Source organism: Chenopodium quinoa, unplaced genomic scaffold (assembly GCF_001683475.1).
Source record: "Chenopodium quinoa cultivar QQ74 unplaced genomic scaffold, ASM168347v1, whole genome shotgun sequence".
NCBI classification, from domain to species: Eukaryota; Viridiplantae; Streptophyta; class Magnoliopsida; order Caryophyllales; family Amaranthaceae; genus Chenopodium; species Chenopodium quinoa.
Genome location: NW_018743937.1, coordinates 4,049,880 through 4,069,502, shown reverse-complemented (window position 1 = coordinate 4,069,502; position 19,623 = coordinate 4,049,880). Strand labels below are relative to the sequence as shown.

The 19,623-nt window shown below is 36.1% G+C and overlaps 1 protein-coding gene across 1 annotated transcript; it reads right to left on the bottom strand.

The window, feature by feature from the left end:
- Positions 1-235: 235 nt before the first annotated feature.
- Positions 236-8,266, bottom strand: LOC110688748 (xylulose kinase-like). The gene is made up of 11 exons (XM_021865506.1): positions 7,906-8,266; positions 6,915-7,566; positions 6,692-6,780; positions 6,120-6,184; positions 2,384-2,439; positions 2,110-2,230; positions 1,953-2,027; positions 1,821-1,874; positions 1,520-1,614; positions 1,265-1,439; positions 236-736 (listed from the first exon to the last, which is right to left on the bottom strand). The coding sequence occupies exons 1-11, from the start codon at positions 7,962-7,964 to the stop codon at positions 504-506; spliced, it is 1,674 nt and encodes a 557-aa protein (XP_021721198.1). The 5' UTR covers positions 7,965-8,266; the 3' UTR covers positions 236-503.
- Positions 8,267-19,623: the final 11,357 nt, after the last annotated feature.

Here is a 19,623-nt window from a genome sequence, read left to right as displayed (position 1 = left end):
TACTCAATTGTGTTGAACTAAACTGATTGGAGCTAAACTGGATTGAACAAAATAGAGCTAAAATGAATATTTAATGAGAGAAGAAAATTAGGAATTGAACTGAACTGATTAGAGCTATAATGAACTGAATTAAAATGAAGAGAACAAGTCCTTATTAGTTGTCTATGAGCACTTTGGTTTTCCATATACTTTTATAGATGGTGGACATTTATTAAAGGTACGGAAAAACAAAACGAATATAAGGAGATCCTCTTCACTGAAGAAAACCTACTTTATTAGCAACAGTTATCACACATGATAAACTGTACAAATTGAGGGGAATGATAGTCACGCATCCATCTTCATTAAGATTTATGTACATTTAACTTTTATTCTGCACTAAAGTCTAAATTGAGGCATAACAATGAGTAAAGATCAAAAGAATAGGATTTGAGAAAAAAATTTACTTTCTTTTAATTCCAGAACTGAAGCCTTGCTATTTTCTTCAGTTCATCAGTCTTTGTTTACCAGCGACCCAGCTTTTCAACCAGGCGGTTCTCTATCTCCATCCTCTTCTTCATCACAATCGCATACTTCGATACCAAAGTGGAATCTCCAGCCTCGACAGAGAGCTTGGAGTTTAATGATGTCTTTTCCAACTTGTCTTTGTACATGGATTCAAATGGAACAAAACCACCTTTTGCATTGCACAGCCAACCATGCGCAGCCCTGAGTGCAGCGCCTAATGATGCTGAATCTGTTTACGAATAATGATCACAAACAAGAATGTTATAATTAGCAGTCAGAAGACTATGTATTGCATTTTCAGATCAATTGCAAATGAAGTTATAAAGTGTAAGCACATAATAAAACAAACCAAGTCGGATGATAACCAAAAAAAAAAAAAAAAAAAAATGCTCATTTCTAACCCCTTGGCTCTGTGCTCAACCATCAAAGTTAAAAATCTAGCCTACAACCATCATGCAAATATCAACGCCTGCTGGTATTCTAAAATAATCAAGCTATTAAATTTCCTTCAGGCAAAACAACTCCCAAACTTTGAAAAGGTTCCAAGCTGTTTGCACCCCAACTGCAGCAAGGAAATAGGGTCACCTTATCCTTTAAGTCACAAAACAAGCAAGAAAACTCAAGAAAAACCAAAAGAGACTGACCACAGGAACGGTTTAATGTAAACTTGAAGGAATATATCGCACTTAAGGAGCCTTGACCACCAAATGACTAGGTACTTTTACTGTAGTAACATTATAGTAAATTAAGGACTTGCCTGGCCTTTCAACAGTGTAAATACCACAGCCAAATATAGAAGCTAAGGAGCCAAGAATGCAATCATTGGCTGATGCCCCACCAGTAGCTATCAACCGTCTAGGAGGGAAAGGCATGCCAAATCTTTCAACATGAGCTCGCATAGAGAGAAACTGGCCCTCAACCAGAGCTCGAACCTGAAAAATAATCAGAGGAATGATGAACTTGTGACAAAACTCCAAAAGTATGAAGGTCAATAACTGAAAACAATACTAACCTCAGAAGGGGCATCAAACTCATTTACTTCATGTTCAACCATATCATCAACAGTATCGCCAGTGAAATTTTTGAGGATATACCGGTGGTAACCAACTGAAACAAATTTCATAGTCAAATTAAAACATCAAGCACCAACTAGACTTTGGCTCATTTTTCATCAAATCTGTCTCAAAAGTGAATCTATCTAGCTACAAAATCTATCCAATACCAAAAGATAATTTCACCCTCAATATTAAACTCATTTTACTGCAATGTAATCGTACAAAATATGATCTATGCAGAAATGCTGAAAAACTCACCTGGTAAGGGAGGAAGAATTTCATGCTCCTTGTAGTAGAAACCTAGCTTTCCATCTGCAGAACACCAATTTTGTAAATGACATAATTGTATAACTTTTATCAACAAATCAACTTAGGAAAAAGATCACCAACCATTGAGTGGAGGTGTTTGCTGCATAAATCTGTTGAAAACATCCCACGACTTCTCTGCGTACTGATTACGGATATCTGGCACCAATTATGATAGTTATTACATGCTACCACATGCCCCAGAATTATATATGGAGTACTAGAACAGAGAGAATTTTACCTTCACGAGTAAGTGATCCATTCTTGTAGCAGAGCATTACCATAAAACCTTTTGTATCCACAGGATTTGGGAAAACATGACCTTCTAAACGAGGTTGTGGCTCATCGGTTATCCCAAATACCTAATAAAAGCAGATCCATTAAATGACAATAACAGTAGATTCATCTATTATTTTTGGTTCTTTTTATATATACAATTCCCTTTTTTTTTTTTTTTTTTCCTTGTTTTTGGTCTGCATGGTACAAATACTAATATATTTCCCTAATCAACTTACAGTGTCACTTGTCCCAAGACTGATCGCAAGATCACCAGGAGTGTTGAGCGTCAATCCTATAAATCGAAAAAGAGTGATATTAGAAAGCAGGGTACAAAATTAATGATTATCTACTTCAGCCAAAACTCTACAAGCAATATTCACTTGAGGAATGTGAGTACATACTTTAACATAAAAATTTGTACATATAGTTCAAAAATATAATACACACACCAAACTAATGGACAATACAAAAGGTATTCCAGGTTTTGCATACTTGTAATTTATGAATACAATTAGAGTTGTTAAATCAAGTATTCCTGAGTCAAGTCATGTTAATTTAGTAATGTCATGTCAACTAGCTCATTAGTCATCTCGGGTAAACCAAGGTCGGGTCAGATTTAGCCCCATTAAACCGATCACTCTCCTTTCCCATTCTCTCAACAAATTGCTTCCATCATGAGCATCATCTATACATTTAATCTCTCATAGCCAAAACCCCAAATCTGTTGGTAATCCTGGGTCTCCAGCCTCTCCACATTGGCTCCGTTTGGTGAATAGCAGCTTCACGAAGGTATAGCAAATTGACACAGCATTAAGGAATACCCCAAGACATGAATTGTGAAAACACTGCTCTTTTAGAACCGGTTTGGATTCACGAGAAAACTGATATATACATAGCCATCAATCAGAATGATGCTTTTCATGGCCAAGTATTATGTCCTCTATATTAATTCTTCATGATGATAACTCATAATTTTTATTGAAAAGCTCCTTGGCACTAGTTAAGGGTATTGCCAAAACCCACCAATTATATGTTCGTACATCAAAACAAAGCAGCAGAAGCCAGCAAGGTTAAAGAAACTATCATTTGAATTGACAATCAACTATATAATTGCAAGGCAAAGACAAAAAAAGTGAAAACCCTTAATAGTTATAAATCTTATAATACCAAGAAAAGCAGAAAGAGAGGTAGTTTACTTGCATTTCTTACTGCAGCATTCGTCAGACTGTATGCCAAAGCAAGTAAAATTTAATGCGTAGTATTTAGATCAAGTTCAGGTACACAATTTTCCCTCCAAACAAAAAACAGAGGTCAAGTATTACTAGATGTGGAGCAACTACAACTGTGATCCAGCTCTCCTTGCCAAAAACTTCATGTATGCAGAAAAAACTTAACAGAGAACACAAGAACAAAAACAGAAGATATGAAGAGCCCAAGGATGGGGAGAAGAATATGGTGGAGGTACCAAGGTAGTAGTAAAATTAGGTACTCAAACAAGGATAAGAGACAATGAAGGAGAGCTTGGGGCTAAAAGTATCAGCCTGCATGGCTATTGCATGGGTTTCTGAAATTAATTTAAGCTTTTTCTTCCATTCTTTAGGTATTTGTTAGCTATATGGAGGTCAGAATATACATGCCATGGTTAATGAACCACGAAATGTTGCGATTGTTATTTTTGTTCTATAGTAATTATTTCTGTTCTATTGTAGTTTTAGCACCACAATTAGTCAAGTGGGGATATAGTAACATTGGATGGTAAGGAGGTGCCCATGAGCGAGTGTTCTTGGGTTGATTTTGGAAAAGAGTGGAGAAATTGACTGATGTGTAACCCACAAAATTGAGTAAGGTGATACAAATGGAGAGCAACAACTGGTTTGTGATTGTAGAATACCTTTGAATTTAAAGGAAAATTCTATCGAATGACTATCCCTAGTACTGGATCATATTAGAAGATGGTAGTATCAGAGATGCATAGGTTGAGGGACACCTTAAAGTGTAGAATTAGAAATGAAGATATTAAAAAGAAAGTTGGAGTTGAGGATATAATCAGGGCGAATTGATTGCGCTGGTTTGGACAAGAGAGTCAAAGATCTAACAGCAACTTTTGGTCATACCGTGTGGCAGGGTTACTTGTAACTGTTGGGTTACTTATTCAGGAGTTACTTGTATGAGTTACTTATTGGTCACTTGTAGGAATTACTTACTCAGGGGTTAATAGAGGTTATTTATTCAGGTGTTACTTGTATGAGTTACTTATTCAAGGGTTACTTGTAAGGGTTAATTACTTATTTAGGGTTACCTGTAAGAGTAAATAACCTAAATAAGTAACCCTTGAATAAGTAACCCCTGAATAAGTAGCCCCTATAATTTTCCCGTGACCAAACGAGTTGTAAGTTATATAACCTGACGAAACAAGTAACCCCTGAATTCCTGACCAAACAAGTAACCCCTGATTAGATAAACCCAGAATAAGTAAACCCTACCCGTTTAAAAAAAAAAAAAAAAAAGTAACCCCTACAAGAAACTCCGGACCAAACGAGTAACCCCATACAAGTAACCCAGGCCACGGCCAGCCACATAAAAAATTGTAGTGATCAACCCACACAACAGTAAGGAAAGTAGAGAATTGGGATCAAGAATCTCTAAACAGGTAAAGGAAGACCATGGGTGATTTGGATGGAAGGAGCTAAGGACGTGAAAAAGTTAGGTTTCTAGGACCATACAACATTGGAAACAAGGGAATGTAAGGAGAGGATTATGGTTGGCAACATATGTAATAAATTCATGGTTCATGTAGACAACCCCATCTTTGCGATTAAAACTTTGATTATTGTTTGTAATATTTATTCAAGGCTTTGTTTTCTTCACCTATAATAATGTGTTTAGGTTTAAATTTTCAAAAGTCGGGTATGGTGTAATCTTATTGTTTGACCTTAGTTGTACATTAATGTTATAAGAAAGAGCATTATCAAATGGGATCGTGTTAGTCTTAAATGAGTATTTTTTGGGTAACTAACAAGTGAAATAAGGTGAACAAAACAGGGGCTAAGTAGATTATGGAAAAAGAATCCCTAAAGTTGAATCACGGACACGGGCATTCATGAAACAGTTTCCAAATGCCTTTAATGTAACTGTTACATTAAAATGATTTTTACATTGAAGGCACATATATCATTTTTATTTACATTATAAACTTCATAACAAAAATTTATCTTCCGTTCATTCCTCTAAGAATTACTCCTCGCTAATATGCAGTGGATGAAATTCAGATATGCAATATAAAGTAAATTATGACTCGAGGATTTCATACCCATTTAAAATAGTCAATGTCTGACAAAGGTATTTAAGATGAAACTCTGTAACAAAGCATTATTTGCTTTATTGGTTATTTTGGTACCTACTAAGATCACTCAAACATGATCCTAGCCCCAATCTCTCACAGAACTCATTTACTAAAATACTAGCACATGCCCTAATTCTAAAATCTGCCATCCATCAATTGTGCTGAGAAGAGCCATCTCCTTAGTAGTTGTGTAATACCTCAACCCAGTAACCCACCCCACTCAATTCCGCCCCCCCCCCCCCCCTCTCCAGCCATCTCCTTAGTAGTTGTGTAATACCTCAACCCAGTAACCCACCCCACTCAATTCCGTCCCCCCCCCCTCTCCAGTCCTCCACCACAAAAAAATAAATAAATAAATATAAATAAATAAAAAAATAAAAAACCCACAGTAGGCTTAACTTCATGGATTGATTGTAAAAGCATTATATTTTGCCCTGCCTTCAATGCAATAGCTTCAGAGTAAGCTGTTAATCTAATGCTACGAAAAAATGGAAGAAAATTTGACAAAAGTAGGTAAAATATTTTAAATGCTTGAAAAGGGAATCATGGCCAAGAGAAACAAATAGTAGAAACAAAAAATCAGATCAAATCAAGAGGATATATACATGTGAATTTTGGATGAAGAATACCTGCAAGGCTGTTTGGATTATCTCCAGACCACTGAATAACCAAGCAATTGTTGCTGAACTTATACCTGAAATATAAAAAAACAATAAAAATACACAAAACAGCTATCACCACAAGCACAAGCAATCACATAGGTGCATGCAAGACCCCTAACAAGGGCAGCAAAGAAACAAATGTAAAAAAATTTGCTTATGTACTAGGTCATCTAATAATTAAAACACATGGTGAATTTAAAACTATAATATCTAAAATCTACCTCCAAACCCATAGAAAACATGAGAGTCCTTATTCTTCCTTAAAGTATGACTGACAAGTATGGCAGATCATGGACCATGACCCCTCTGCTATGAAAAATAATTAATAGATTAACAGCCACAGAATTCAAACAATTAGATTTTTTTATTCCCACTATCTTTCATATCTGGTTTAATTTGGCGAGAAAGTCATACACACTAACGTCAGGGGGGGGGGGGGGGGAAACAGGTACCAGCAACTGTTTTATATCACATCAAACTCTATCATAGATAAAGTATGACAAAAGGGAACAAGTATATATCAAGAGAAGTATACTAACCTCTCCACAAAATATGAAGCAATAAAACCAGCAACAGCGTATGCAGGAGCAGGTTTTCCAAGCTTTTCCTCCAATGAAGGTGCAGTAGCCTATACCAAGATTGAATTACATAAAGATTGAATCATACAGACATCAACAAAATAAAGTAACAAACATGACACTTGAACAGAACGTGTCCAATTATCAAATTAAAATGTTTAAGCTAATGTAACAGATTACATACATCTAAAGCCTTTTTAGACCATGTTCTTTGCTTGATATCCAATAAATTCATTCCAGCACCATCTGTTTCATCAATGCTAGCATAGCCTCCTATAAGAAGCGAGGCCATAAACGAGCTCACAAGTGATATCCTTTCAGTTTGATTGTAGACTTCGGGTTGTGTCTCATATATCCTCCGAATCTGAGGGCCAGTAAATCTTTCATAGGCACGAGACCCTGTGAGAGATGATAATTCCTGTGCCCCACCTACAGCCTCCTCAATCTTCCTGCATTGTTCAGTGGTACTACTATCCATCCATATCGGCGATTCCTTAATGGAGAAAACTTCTGCAAATTGTTCTACCAACTGTTTCTTAGGATCCAAAGACGACAATATCGACAAACTCCCATTCTTCCAATACACACTACCATGCTGCTGCCCACTTCCAGACACAGCAGCAACCTTTCCAAAATCAATCTTTTTAAACAATTTGTCAAGCATTATATCAAGAGCTTCAACCCACAATAATGTAGGCGAAACAATCCGGCCATATACGGAAGGATCACGGTAAACTCCATCCTTAGTTTTATAATGAGGCAATTCAGAATCAAAATGAACAAGCTCAGCCGCAACAGTATTAAAGTTGGAATCCAATACTGTAGCTTTTAAAGACCTAAAAACAACCAAAATTCAACACAATTCAACCCATATTCTGTAATTACAGTATCAAAACTAATAAAATCATCAAACTAATATAGCCCATCAAAATTTGATAACTAAAATTCCCAAATTTTTAATCAATTTGATTCAAAATTTTAAATAGGGTAAGGCCGATAACATGATAGATCAAACACAAATTTCTTAAAATAAAATTACAACTGAATAGTAAAAATTGCTCAATTAAACCTAAACAAACACAAAATTTTATAAAAAAACAAATGAACAGATAAAGTTGCGAAATGAGTACTGTAAATTGGGTGAGAAGAAAGCATATACAAAGAGGAAAACTCACTGAGTAGAACTGTCAAACCCCAGAAAGAAAGAGTCTTGAGGAAGAGAAAAGTCCGCCATTGAAGAACCAATTGATCTCGTTGAAGCTCTATTTAATGGAAAAATCAATTTGAATGGGAGAATAATATTTCTATGTTTAATTTCTATAAATATGATTTCAATTAAGAGGATAAGAACAAGTACGATCAACAAATTCGTAAACTGATTTGGATAAAATCCATATACTACGTAGTTAGGATATGCATTGGTACTTGATCACGATTCACGAATATAATTTGGATAAAGTTTGTACATAATCAAAATCAAATCTAATCATCTCACTCCAATTTTGCTTTTTTTTTTTTTATTTATTTAATCCTCTCACGGTTGTACGTATAAATCTAATAGACTAATACAGTAAGAATACTAATTAATCCAATCAACGGAGTAATTTATTTCAAAAAAAAAATATATCCATAAAAAATAGGAAATTTTGTGAAACTACCATTTAAATGATGAGTTTTGAAAATAACTACTATTTAATTTATTTATTTTTTTGAAACAATTACCACAAAACAAAAAAAAAAAAAAAAAAAAAAAAAAAAAAATTGAGTAGCCCTACCTTGACAACTATTCCGGGGAGAATCTCCGTCATTAGGCCCCACGAATTACACTTTTCCTTCTAAAATCCCACCTGAATTGACACATGTACTTTAGATTAGATAATAAAGATTAATTGCCCCCAAAACCCTCAATTTTAGAAATTCCCAATTTTAATTTTTTCCTCAAAACCCTAATTTGAAGATTCGATTGAGAAATTATGTCAATTAAAATGGGTAATGAGACATACATGACCTTGACTTGAGTTCGCCTAACAATTTACCTTCATCTCTTGCTTGAAATTGAAAGCAATCAAGATATTAGGGTTTTAATTTTCTTAAACAAAGGCAAAAGGGGGCAAACGAATTTTATCAGTTAAATATAGAGGAGAGAGGAATAATTTTTGGAGGGAAAGTGTAATTCGTGGGCCCATTGTCGGAGATTCTCGCTGGAATAATTGTTAAGGTAGTGCTGCTCAAACTTTTTTTTTATTTTTGTGGTAGTTGTTTCAAAAAAAAAATTAATGGTAGTTGTTTTCAAAACCCGTCATTTAAATGGTAGCTCTTCGAAAAATTACCAAAAAGAATAAAAAAATTTTTTCTAAGAAAATCTTGTATTTTTTAAAATACAAGATTTTAATGTGGGCTCTATAATTGATGGTGATTAGATAAAGTTGTTGATTTATTTACGAAAAATGTGATGTGACCGAGAGAAATTGGGGCAAACTCAAAAAATCTAATCTAATTAATAAATTTAAATAATCAAATGCTGTTGTGAAATAAGGGGAAAGATCAAATTGAAAGAGAATAAATCTGTGTATATTATTCCATATGATAAGGTGTATATATACATACAATATATTAGGGTTTGATTGGATAAGAATATAAACCCTAGGTCTAGATTGTTCCGGAATGATACAAAGGAGGATAATAGATATCCACAAATATTTCATAACACTCCCCCTTGGATGTCCATTATCGAAGATTGTGCCTCATTAAACCCTTACTATGAAAAACCCTGTGGGATAAAAACATAGTGAAGGAAAAAGAGTACATCAGTCTTCGTAATACGCTCGAGATGTTGCCTCATTAAAAACCTTACCAGGAAAACCCAATTTGGGACAAAACCATGGTCAAGGGAAAAAGAGTGCAGCGCGTATTTTCTCCCCCTGATGAATACATAACTTGAGATCTTCTAGTGCCGCAACGATGAATCCAATATGTTTGGATATCTTCTCAAATGTAGTATGTAAAATATCATTAGTTGATCTTCTATTCTCTAAAGCTGAAGTTGCATCTTCAATTCTTCAAGTCTTCACGTGAACATGTGAAGTGTCTTCATTTCACTATACATGTGTTTATCTCTAATATTATTTTTCGAATCTCGATCTGTTTTGTAGTTGATTTAAAAAAAAAATTAAACTAATACAATTATGACTTCTTCTGGAAGTCGTTAATGATAGAAATTGATGATCATTATTTGATAGATCAAACTTCATTAATAATAATATGATGACAAACTTGATATCATTAATGTATTCTTCAATTTCATATGAATTATAATATAACACATGTAATTATATACATCTATCATGGTTCTTCTAGACCATAATAAAATAGTTTCACGCACAAGCATTCCGTTGATATTATGTAGAATATTCATAATTGACATGATAGTTCTCTTGCAAATAGTAATTCTCACTAACTGTCATATGCTCAATCTTCAGGTTGAGATGTCAGTAGTCACATTGACTTATTAAGAGTTTGATAATAATTGAATAGCAACATTCAAGATAATAACAAGATAAGCCTAGAATAAGATGAGAGAGAAACCTAGTGTGAGAGAGTCCCCAAAACCTTCCAAACAAAAAACACCTTCCAAACAAAAACCACCAACTGTTCCATTAGGATCAAAGGCCACCACAGCCCCACTACTGCCGACTCCAACAACACCCCTTCCCTCTCACACTCAGCAAATCTCTCCTACTGAAAACTCTCCCTCCCCATTACTCAACCCTCCCTTAGTTGCTTCTTACAAAACCACTTTTACATCTGTTGTCTTCAACCATGAAACCGCTGCCAAAACTCCACAAAATACCCCACCTTCTTACCGAAACATCCTTTCCTCCAGCTCTAAAAACCTTTCCTTGTGCCTCACAGCCTCCACTACCCCTCCTGCCTCTTTCAATGATGAAAAAGAGATTTTCATACTAATTGATGAATCCGAATATGCAATGCTCTGTTCGGATTGGGATTGTGCCGTTATCTCCAAACCATACGGAAAATCATTTTCTACTGATTTCTACATAGAATCTCTACAAAAAACCTGGAAACCAAAGGCAAACATCTCCTCCTTCCCTTTAGGAAAAGGATTTTTTGTCACAAAATTCTCCTCGCAAGAAGACTTTGACAGAGTACTCAACTTTGGACCGTGGTTCATTAACGGATCATTCGTCTCCACGTCAAGGTGGACCCCTGGATTCAAACCATCACAAGCCACCGCAAAGAAAGCAGTCGTGTGGGTGGAGCTACCGGAGCTACCTACTGAATTTCATTCAAGTGGGTTTCTGACCAAAATTGGCAATTCCTTGGGGAAATTCATAAAATTGGATGCATCAAAAGGCCGTAATAAATTGAGAGTAGCTAGAATCCTAGTGCTCATAGATGAATCCCAAGTGAGAAAGGATTGCATTTGGCTTGGAAAAATCAAGCAACAATTAATCTACAGAGATACCATCACCTCAACTCACCAACAAACCTCTGCACCTTCCTCAGAAAAGAGTTCCACGCCTTCAACCTCTGAACCAACCTCAACCCAGAACCTTCCGTTCCAGCAGCTGCTGCTAAGGAATGGGTGGTTATTTCCAAACCCAAGAAAAAATTCCCAACGACTACAGGTCTTTATCCAAAAAATAACGAACTTTCCCTCCATTCCCGCCAAAATAAAAATAGCTTTCAAGCTCTTTCTATTACGGATGACGTGGCGAGGGACCACACCCTTGAACTTCAAATCTTTTCTGAGACAGATTTTCAGCGGAAAAAATCCTTCCGAAATCCTTCTTTTTCCCTTTCCAAGGTTTCTTCTGAAGTCTGCCGCCTTTTTGGGTCTAGTCTCATCAAATGTCCACTCGCCTTACCTCCTATTCCTTTTCTTTTAACCGGCGATTGGACTTTCAACGGTTCAAATCCCTCTTTAAGTCTGGGTTCTCCCTGCTCTTCTCTTCTCACCCCTCTTCTTTCCTTCTTTCCCTCTCCAAACTCCGGAAAAAATGGAAAAAGGAAACCAAAACAACAAGAAAGCTTCCTCCTCTCGCTCGGTGATCAGCCGACGCATCTCAATCATGAGAAACCCCAATCCAGTCACCGTGGTTCCCATTGCGTCGAGGAACATCATAACCTCAACCAAACCTCAATTCAATGTGCCGGAGATGATGTTCAACCTCCAATCCTTCTATATGAGGGATATTCTAGGAAATTGGCACTCCCTCACACCGGGAGTGATCCGCGACATTCTCCTAGAGCCGGAGAAAGTGCCTCCGATGTTCCAGAATCTGGCCGTAGGGGACCAGGAAGACCCAGGAAGACTCATCCCAGCTCACTTCCCATCTCTAGCGGACGTTACTCTGATGAACGAACCGCTGGGTATCCTCCTAAAATGGTGGATAGCGCAGTTGCAGCAGAATTACACACTAATGGCGATGCCGTGGGAGCTGCAATTTGTGTCGGACCCTCCACCCGTGCTTCCGCGCGAAAGAAAGGCGTTATCAATTACAAGAGAATGGCTACTGGCGCAGCACCTTTCGGGAACAAACAATGTCAAGTGGATTCGGCTAGTGAGAGAGGCGATTCAAATTCAATTGCACTGTGCGTGGGGAATAAAAAAGATTTCCACTCAAGGGATGGCTGGAATCAAATTCAAAACGAACACATTACAGAAGTACAACACCTTTCTGAACCGCTATGTCACTCTCGACACAAATGCGGCTTACGAGACAGAGGGAAATGTCAATGCTACCCGCCATGAACCCGGGAATGCCAGTGCTGTTGTGGAACGCTAGGGGGATCGCCAGGAAGGGGTTTTAGCGTAACATACGCCAACTCCTAAAGGATCACAACCCAGAGATAGTCATATTGACTAAAACAAAAGTTCATAAATCGGGAGTGGAGGATATTATTGAGAATCTCCCCTTCAACTCCTACGAAGTGGTAGATCTGGTGGGCCTTTCTGGTGGAATTCTGATCTTATGGAATAGTGGGGTAAACAACATCATCACCGTCTCCAAACAACCGCGTGTTATTCATGTTGTAATCCAGGTGAATAACAAAAATACTTTCTTTCTTTCGGCCATCTATGCTAGTACTTGCTTTAAATCTAAGCTAGATATGTGGGATGATTTGATTGCTTTAACTCAAAACATTACTTATCCTTGGCTACTGTGCGGGGACTTTAACGAGATATGTGAAGCCCATAAGAAATGGGGAGGGAATCCCCAACCCATTGCTCAAATGCGGGCTTACAAAGACACGATGAACCAGTGTAACCTTATTGACCTTGGATATACGGGTCATAAGTTCACGTGGTTTAACAAAAGGAAAGCCCAACCCATTTTCGAAAGGCTCGATAGATTTTGGGCTAGCCCGGATTGGATACAAGATTATCCAGACGCGTTAGTGCAAAATCTGCTGCGTATGAGTTCGGATCACAACCCGATACTCCTAACTCTCGAAAAATGGGTCTTTTCCACGGGTCACAAGTTATTCCGGTTCGAACCAATGTGGTTCTCGGACCCGGATTTTGACCCGTTCGTTATTCAGGAATGGACTTCCATCGAAGCCCATCTCCTTGAGAAACTTCAGCCCTTTACTGAGTCAATAAGTAAGTGGGCCCAAAATAGCTTTGGGTCGGTCCAGAACAACATTAAAAGAACTTGGGCCAGAATCAAAGGAGCCCAAAAGGCCCTTGAAGCTGATCCTTCAAGCTCTTTTTTGTTTGAGCTAGAGATCTCCTTAAACAAGGACTTAAAACTCTTACTTGAACAGGAGGAAATGTACTGGGTCGCCAGAGCTAGAACGGATTGGCTTGATAGTGGGGATCGAAACACCAAATTTTTTCACTTATCCTCTACAATCCGCAAAAACAGGAACATAATTTCTGCTCTTAAATCTGAAGTGGGAAATTGGATCACTGAGCCTGAACAATTAAAAAATCACATAATTTCTTACTTTACCAATTTATTTTCTTCTGAAAATATAGAGCTTCCTGAGTCCCCTGTTTCCTCTCAAGCCCTGGACTGCTCTTCAATGCCGACTATGTTGGAATTAAAGAATGCGGTCTTTTCGGTGGGTCCCCTAAAGGCGCTGGGAGAGGATGGCTATCATGCAATATTCTTCCAGCACTTTTGGGATACAATCCAGCAGAGCTGTTTTGACCTTACTTCTCCGTTTTCCACTCAAAAACCATCCCTGCTAGTCTAAATAAAACTTTTATTTGCCTAATTCCTAAAGTTGAAAATCCCTCTAAAATAACTAGTTTTAGACCTATCAGCTTGGTCAATTCATGCTATAAATTCATTTCAAAAATTTTAGTCAATAGAATTCGACCTTTCCTACACTCATTCATCTCTCCTAATCAAAATAGTTTCCTTCCGGGGAGAGGGACGGATGTAAACTTTTTAATTGCATATGAAATTCTCTATTCGATGGAGAAAAAAAAGGGTAGGAAAGGGGTTTTTGCGCTAAAATTAGATTTGGAAAAGGCATATGATCGATTGGAATGGCCTTTTATTCGACATTGCCTTTCCCATTTCAATTTTACGCATGATTCCATTTATTTAATCATGAGTTGCGTCTCATCTGTTTCTTCTTCAGTCCTTATCAATGGCAAGCTTTCACAATCCTTTTGTCCCTCTAGAGGGGTAAGACAGGGGGACCCTCTCTCCCCCTACCTTTTCATAATTTGTATGGAATATTTATCTAGGATGATTCATCTTGAATGTGAAAACAAAAATTGGAGTCCTTTCAGATTTAGAGGGGGAAAAACCTCTATCTCCCACCTCTTTTTCGCAGACGATATTATTCTCTTTGGCCAGACAGATAGGAAGACCCTATCTTCCTTATCCGACACTCTTAATCAATTCTTCAAAATCTCAGGGCAAAGAATGAATAATCAGAAAAGCTCCATATTTTTCTCACCAAATACCCCGAGAGCTATGATTGATGAGTTTGAACAGGAGCTAAATATAATTGCCACTTCAGATCTAGGAAAGTATTTAGGCTTCCCTCTCTCATCAAAAAAGCCCTCAAAAAGGAAATTCCAGTTCATAATTGATAAAGTTGGGGGAAGATTATCCTCGTGGAAAGCAAAGTCTTTGACAAAGGCGGGAAGAGCCATTCTCATCTAGTCTACCTTACAAGCCATCCCAAGATATTACATGCAATCTCTTCTCTTCCCTCAATACATTTGCAAACAACTTAATTCAATCTGTTCAAGTTTTTTTTTTTTTTTTTTTTTTTTTTTTTTTTTTTTTGGGGGGGGGGGGGGAGGCAGCTACCTCGAGGAAAATATTTTGGATTGCTTGGGAGAAACTTTGTCTCCCAAAAGAATATGGGGGACTAGTTTTTACCAAGCATGAACACCTTAATTCCATATCATTGGCTAGACTTTGTTGGGCTATTTATAACAATAAGGGGTAGGCTTCCTTGATCCTTAGAGAAAAATACATAGATAGGAAAACCAATCTCACTCCATTTCACAAAGGTTCATATATATGGAGAGGAGTTGGGAAAGGGTGGAATCTTTTCCAAAGAAGCTTAGCATGGGAAGTTGGAGATGGAAATCTCATTGATATCTGGGAGGACAAATGGCTCTATAACAAACCTCTGCGTCACTACTTCATTGGGCCAATCCTAAAACCTCTAAAGCTGGCTGATATCCCCTCCTTAAGCTCTCAAACCAAAGGCCAAATGGAAATGTTTCTTTCTTTCCCTATCCCTGAGTCTCTATTCTATATTCTTTCTACCATCTCCTTATCCAACTCCCCTGATTCCTCTTTCTTGTTGTGGACCTATAAAAACAAATTTGATTCCAACAAAGAAAATATAGAGCTACTCCACCTAACAAAGTCCAATTCCCAACTCTCTTCCTTAAACTGGAAAAGAGTTTGGAAAGCTCCCACCTTTCCTAAAATTCGATACTTTCTCTGGGAACTTCTCTGGGAAAGGTTACCAAGCAACTCAAATCTACATACCCGTATCCCACAAATACAGCCAATCTGTACTTTCTGTCCCTCTATGGAAGAATCTTGTATCCATATCTTCATACACTGCCCTAGAGCCAAAGAATTTTGGGATCTCATGCCTTGCCCGAGAGTGTTCCACATAAACTTATTCTGGCATGATTGGCTCATAAAAAACTTGGAGTCCAGCTCAGCATCTAATAATAACATCCCTTGGGATGTTAATTTCTGTTTTGGTTTGTAGCACATATGGAAGAGAAGAAATGATTGGATCTTCTCTAAAATCAACTCTCCTATCTCCTTCACAGTCCGACAATGCTCATGGGTTGCTTCTGAGTATTTCTACTCTAGAAATAACCCAGAAAGTCAAAAGCCCTTGCCTATAGCATGGTCCCCTCCTCCTCCCCCCTTGCTAGAAATCAACTGTGATGCCTCGTTCCTCCCAGACACACTCCAAACAGGATGTGTTGTAGTATGCCGCAACACCCTTGGGGAATGGGTGGAAGGCTTCACTTGGAAGGGTTATGCCCCCTCGAGCCATGATGCGGAGTTAAAGGCCATACAACTTAGCCTTCAATGGATCAAAGAAAGAGGATGGAAGAACGCCATGTTGTGTTTGGATGCAAAAAGAGCAGTAGATGAAATCAAACATGATCAAAATAGTGCTAACAACTCTAATTGTATTACAAACTGCAGGGACCTGCTACAGGAGCTCCACCCGCTGGCTATGCACTTTGAACACAGAAGCACGAATGGAGTGGCTGACATTTTGGCGAAGGAAGCTAAGTGCTTGTTAGGGGTGTTGAACGAAAAATTTATTTTGATTAATCCCCCCCTGTCTGTATCTTACAACTTGCTAAAGATGGTAATTATGAAACTGGTAGTTATGCTACCGATTTTGCTGGTGATGTACTGGCTACAAACAATGCCTTTGTAACTAACTAATCTAATTAAATATCACCTTTCCTTAAAAAAAAAAAAGCAATATTCAAGATATAAACTTTGTAGGGCTGAATATTTAAATGCGTCGTACATATATAAGTTCTTCCGGAACTCTTCTTATATGATTCATAATATGTTATTCAATCGACGTCATCAATAATTTCATCACAAGTGTAAGCCCATTGGAACATAAGTAGTTCCTTTTAATTTTCCATCACAGTTATAAATATGTCTTACTATACTTTGAATGAACATTGACATACACCACAATTATTATATATAAATTAAAGCATACAATATGAGATATAAAAATATGATAACATAATAAACAAATTATACAATGAGTTATGCATTCACAACTTTGAACATATGCAATGAATAATCCAATAACCTATAACTCACACATGCATATGAACATACATAAGACTCGAAATAATGCAATCCATATTTCTTTGGACTTCTGGTCCATGTTAAACTTTTATTATTATCATTATGTCGACATTAAAATAGACATATATTCCATATCCCTTATTCACTAGTCCATTATATCATGCATATGCATTATTTATCGGTTCCGTCATATATCGGTATCATCATATAATTCCTCAAGGTACAATTTCAATTAGCATGCTATTTTAACAATGATATATGAATACATTTTTAATTGGTACCATCATAACTTTCTTACATCATAGGCCATCTATTATAATAATTCAGAAATTTATACCACTTTTAGAGTATTTCTTTGACTATTGTATTTATATACTATTACACTATTAGTGTTAACTGCACTATCTTGCCAAATATCATATCTATTAAACATATCTACCTTTATTTTGGAACCTATCATATACAACCTACACTTCAGGTGTAGTGATTCAAGTACAATTGGCAAGATTTTATCTCAATGTATACAAATAATTAATATGACCAAAATGTATCTTCAACGCTATGCAACATGAGTCATAACTGAATACAAATCAAATCATAAATGCGCAACATATCTTGATAGCATATGGATGAAAGGTGGCTAGAAAACATTTCAAATTACCATTATTTATATGGGGATCATCAATTTTTTTTTTTTAATTTTTGCCAAATTACTCCAATTTTCCCCCTAAGTTGGTAAAATATCTCATATATAGGGGCATCACAATTTTTCACCAACTTAGTATACAAATTTCCAATAAAATTCATTACATAGGAGGATCATAATCAACAAAATTTATCTCTCAGAATAATTATATTAAAACAAGCTTTAATCTCTTCTAGAGAGCAATTTTAAATTATTTCTTCATAACACATATGAATTTATTATTAAATCTTTCACAATTTGTTCTCTTCAGGAGATCAATAATTCAACATCAATGGGGAGACATATATTGTGCAGTTGAATTTCCTTCTTTTCCCTTTTCTTATGTGATGACATATTATAGCCCCAATCAAAAGAATTGTTATACAAGCATAAATCCCTTGCTTGTAATTTTACTAGTTGGTGATCTTCTAAATCTTCAAAGACTTAAATAGTGTATTTGGTGAGCTTCTAGTCACTTGATAGTTGACAATAATATATAAGTTATTTTGGTGAACTTCTAGTCACCCATTACTCTTTTATATAAGAAATCAAAATTTATTAACCCTTGAAAATTTTCATATATACAAATTATTATGAATCACAATCCAAATATAGCTCAATCTCAATGTTATGTCATGCCATTCAATTCATTTCATATATTTAACATTAAGAGAGCGTCATCACATTATCAAATGAAACTTCAGGTTTCCATAACGGGTAATTATTAAACCCCGATGGCCTAATTTAATTATCACATCCAATCACTTCTCTAGATTTCAACTCTGGTCAGTTTTCCAATACTAGTGATCACTTTATTAAACTTACTTCATGCATGGCCATGAATGTGATGTGATATTAGAACACCAACATGTGTTTCTTTATACAATTGGCAAGACAATCAACTAGTATTGTATCCAATAATTACTTATATATACTCTGCTGGAGTTTTGACTATAATCTTGATACATGCTAATTAATCTTGTTGGATATTTCATACTCTTTTGGAGTCTTTTATATGATCATGAGACATATTGATTTTACTAAAAAATGATTTTATTCGAGAAACGTAATGAGATTTATCATTTCCTCAAATTTGTCATTGTCAATAGTTGCACCATTCCTTTTTCCGAAGGTTCTTCTTATTTATTTATTTATTTATTTTTAATCTATTGGACTACAACGCTTCAGCCGTGCTTTAGGTTTCATTAGTAACCAATGTTGTCCTTCTGGGACAATAAATTTAATTGGAGCATTTACAACTAGTAATGATCAATGACATTCATTTATTTACATCCATCTTCAGGATGATGTCATTTGTAAATATGTAATATTATGTGGTCGCTTTTATTAAATAAATTATTGACATTGACATTAATGCTAATGTATGCACTACTGACCATCAATGTATCATACAATTCATGTGCAAGGATTACATATAATAACGAAATGAATAATATCTCTCCCTAATCCTTGCATGTGGGGATATGAAATAAAATAAGTTATCCAACAACCTTGAAATCCCCTGCACTTTAACCATAAATTCTTTTGGTAATGTCATGTATCAAGAAAAGAAAAATATTTTTGTAAAAGTCTTGTTCCTCTTGCCCAATTAAATTAATCTTTATGTTGAAAATTCTCTAAACTATGGGCATAATACATTCTTCAAGTAATTTGCTCAAAATAGCATGTTTAATTAATTTCTTGAACTCATAACACTATTCTTTGCACAAATACTTATGATTTTTTTTTTCATAAGTTATATATGATCCAGAAAACAACATACAAATATACTTGTTAATTATTTAATAATCATGAGATTTCTCATTCATTTCCAAAAATAAGGTAATAAGTCTCAAATGACATATATTAGAACACATTAGTTTTGTGAA

Coding starts and splice junctions, on each gene's coding strand:
- LOC110688748 (XM_021865506.1), bottom strand. CDS start 7,964: ATGGCGGACTTTTCTCTTCCTCAAGACTCTTTCTTTCTGGGGTTTGAC. Junction 6,185..6,691: donor GCTTCATATTTTGTGGAGAG/GTTAGTATACTT, acceptor TTTATATTTCAG/GTATAAGTTCAGCAACAATT. Junction 2,440..6,119: donor TAATCCAAACAGCCTTGCAG/GTATTCTTCATC, acceptor TTCGATTTATAG/GATTGACGCTCAACACTCCT.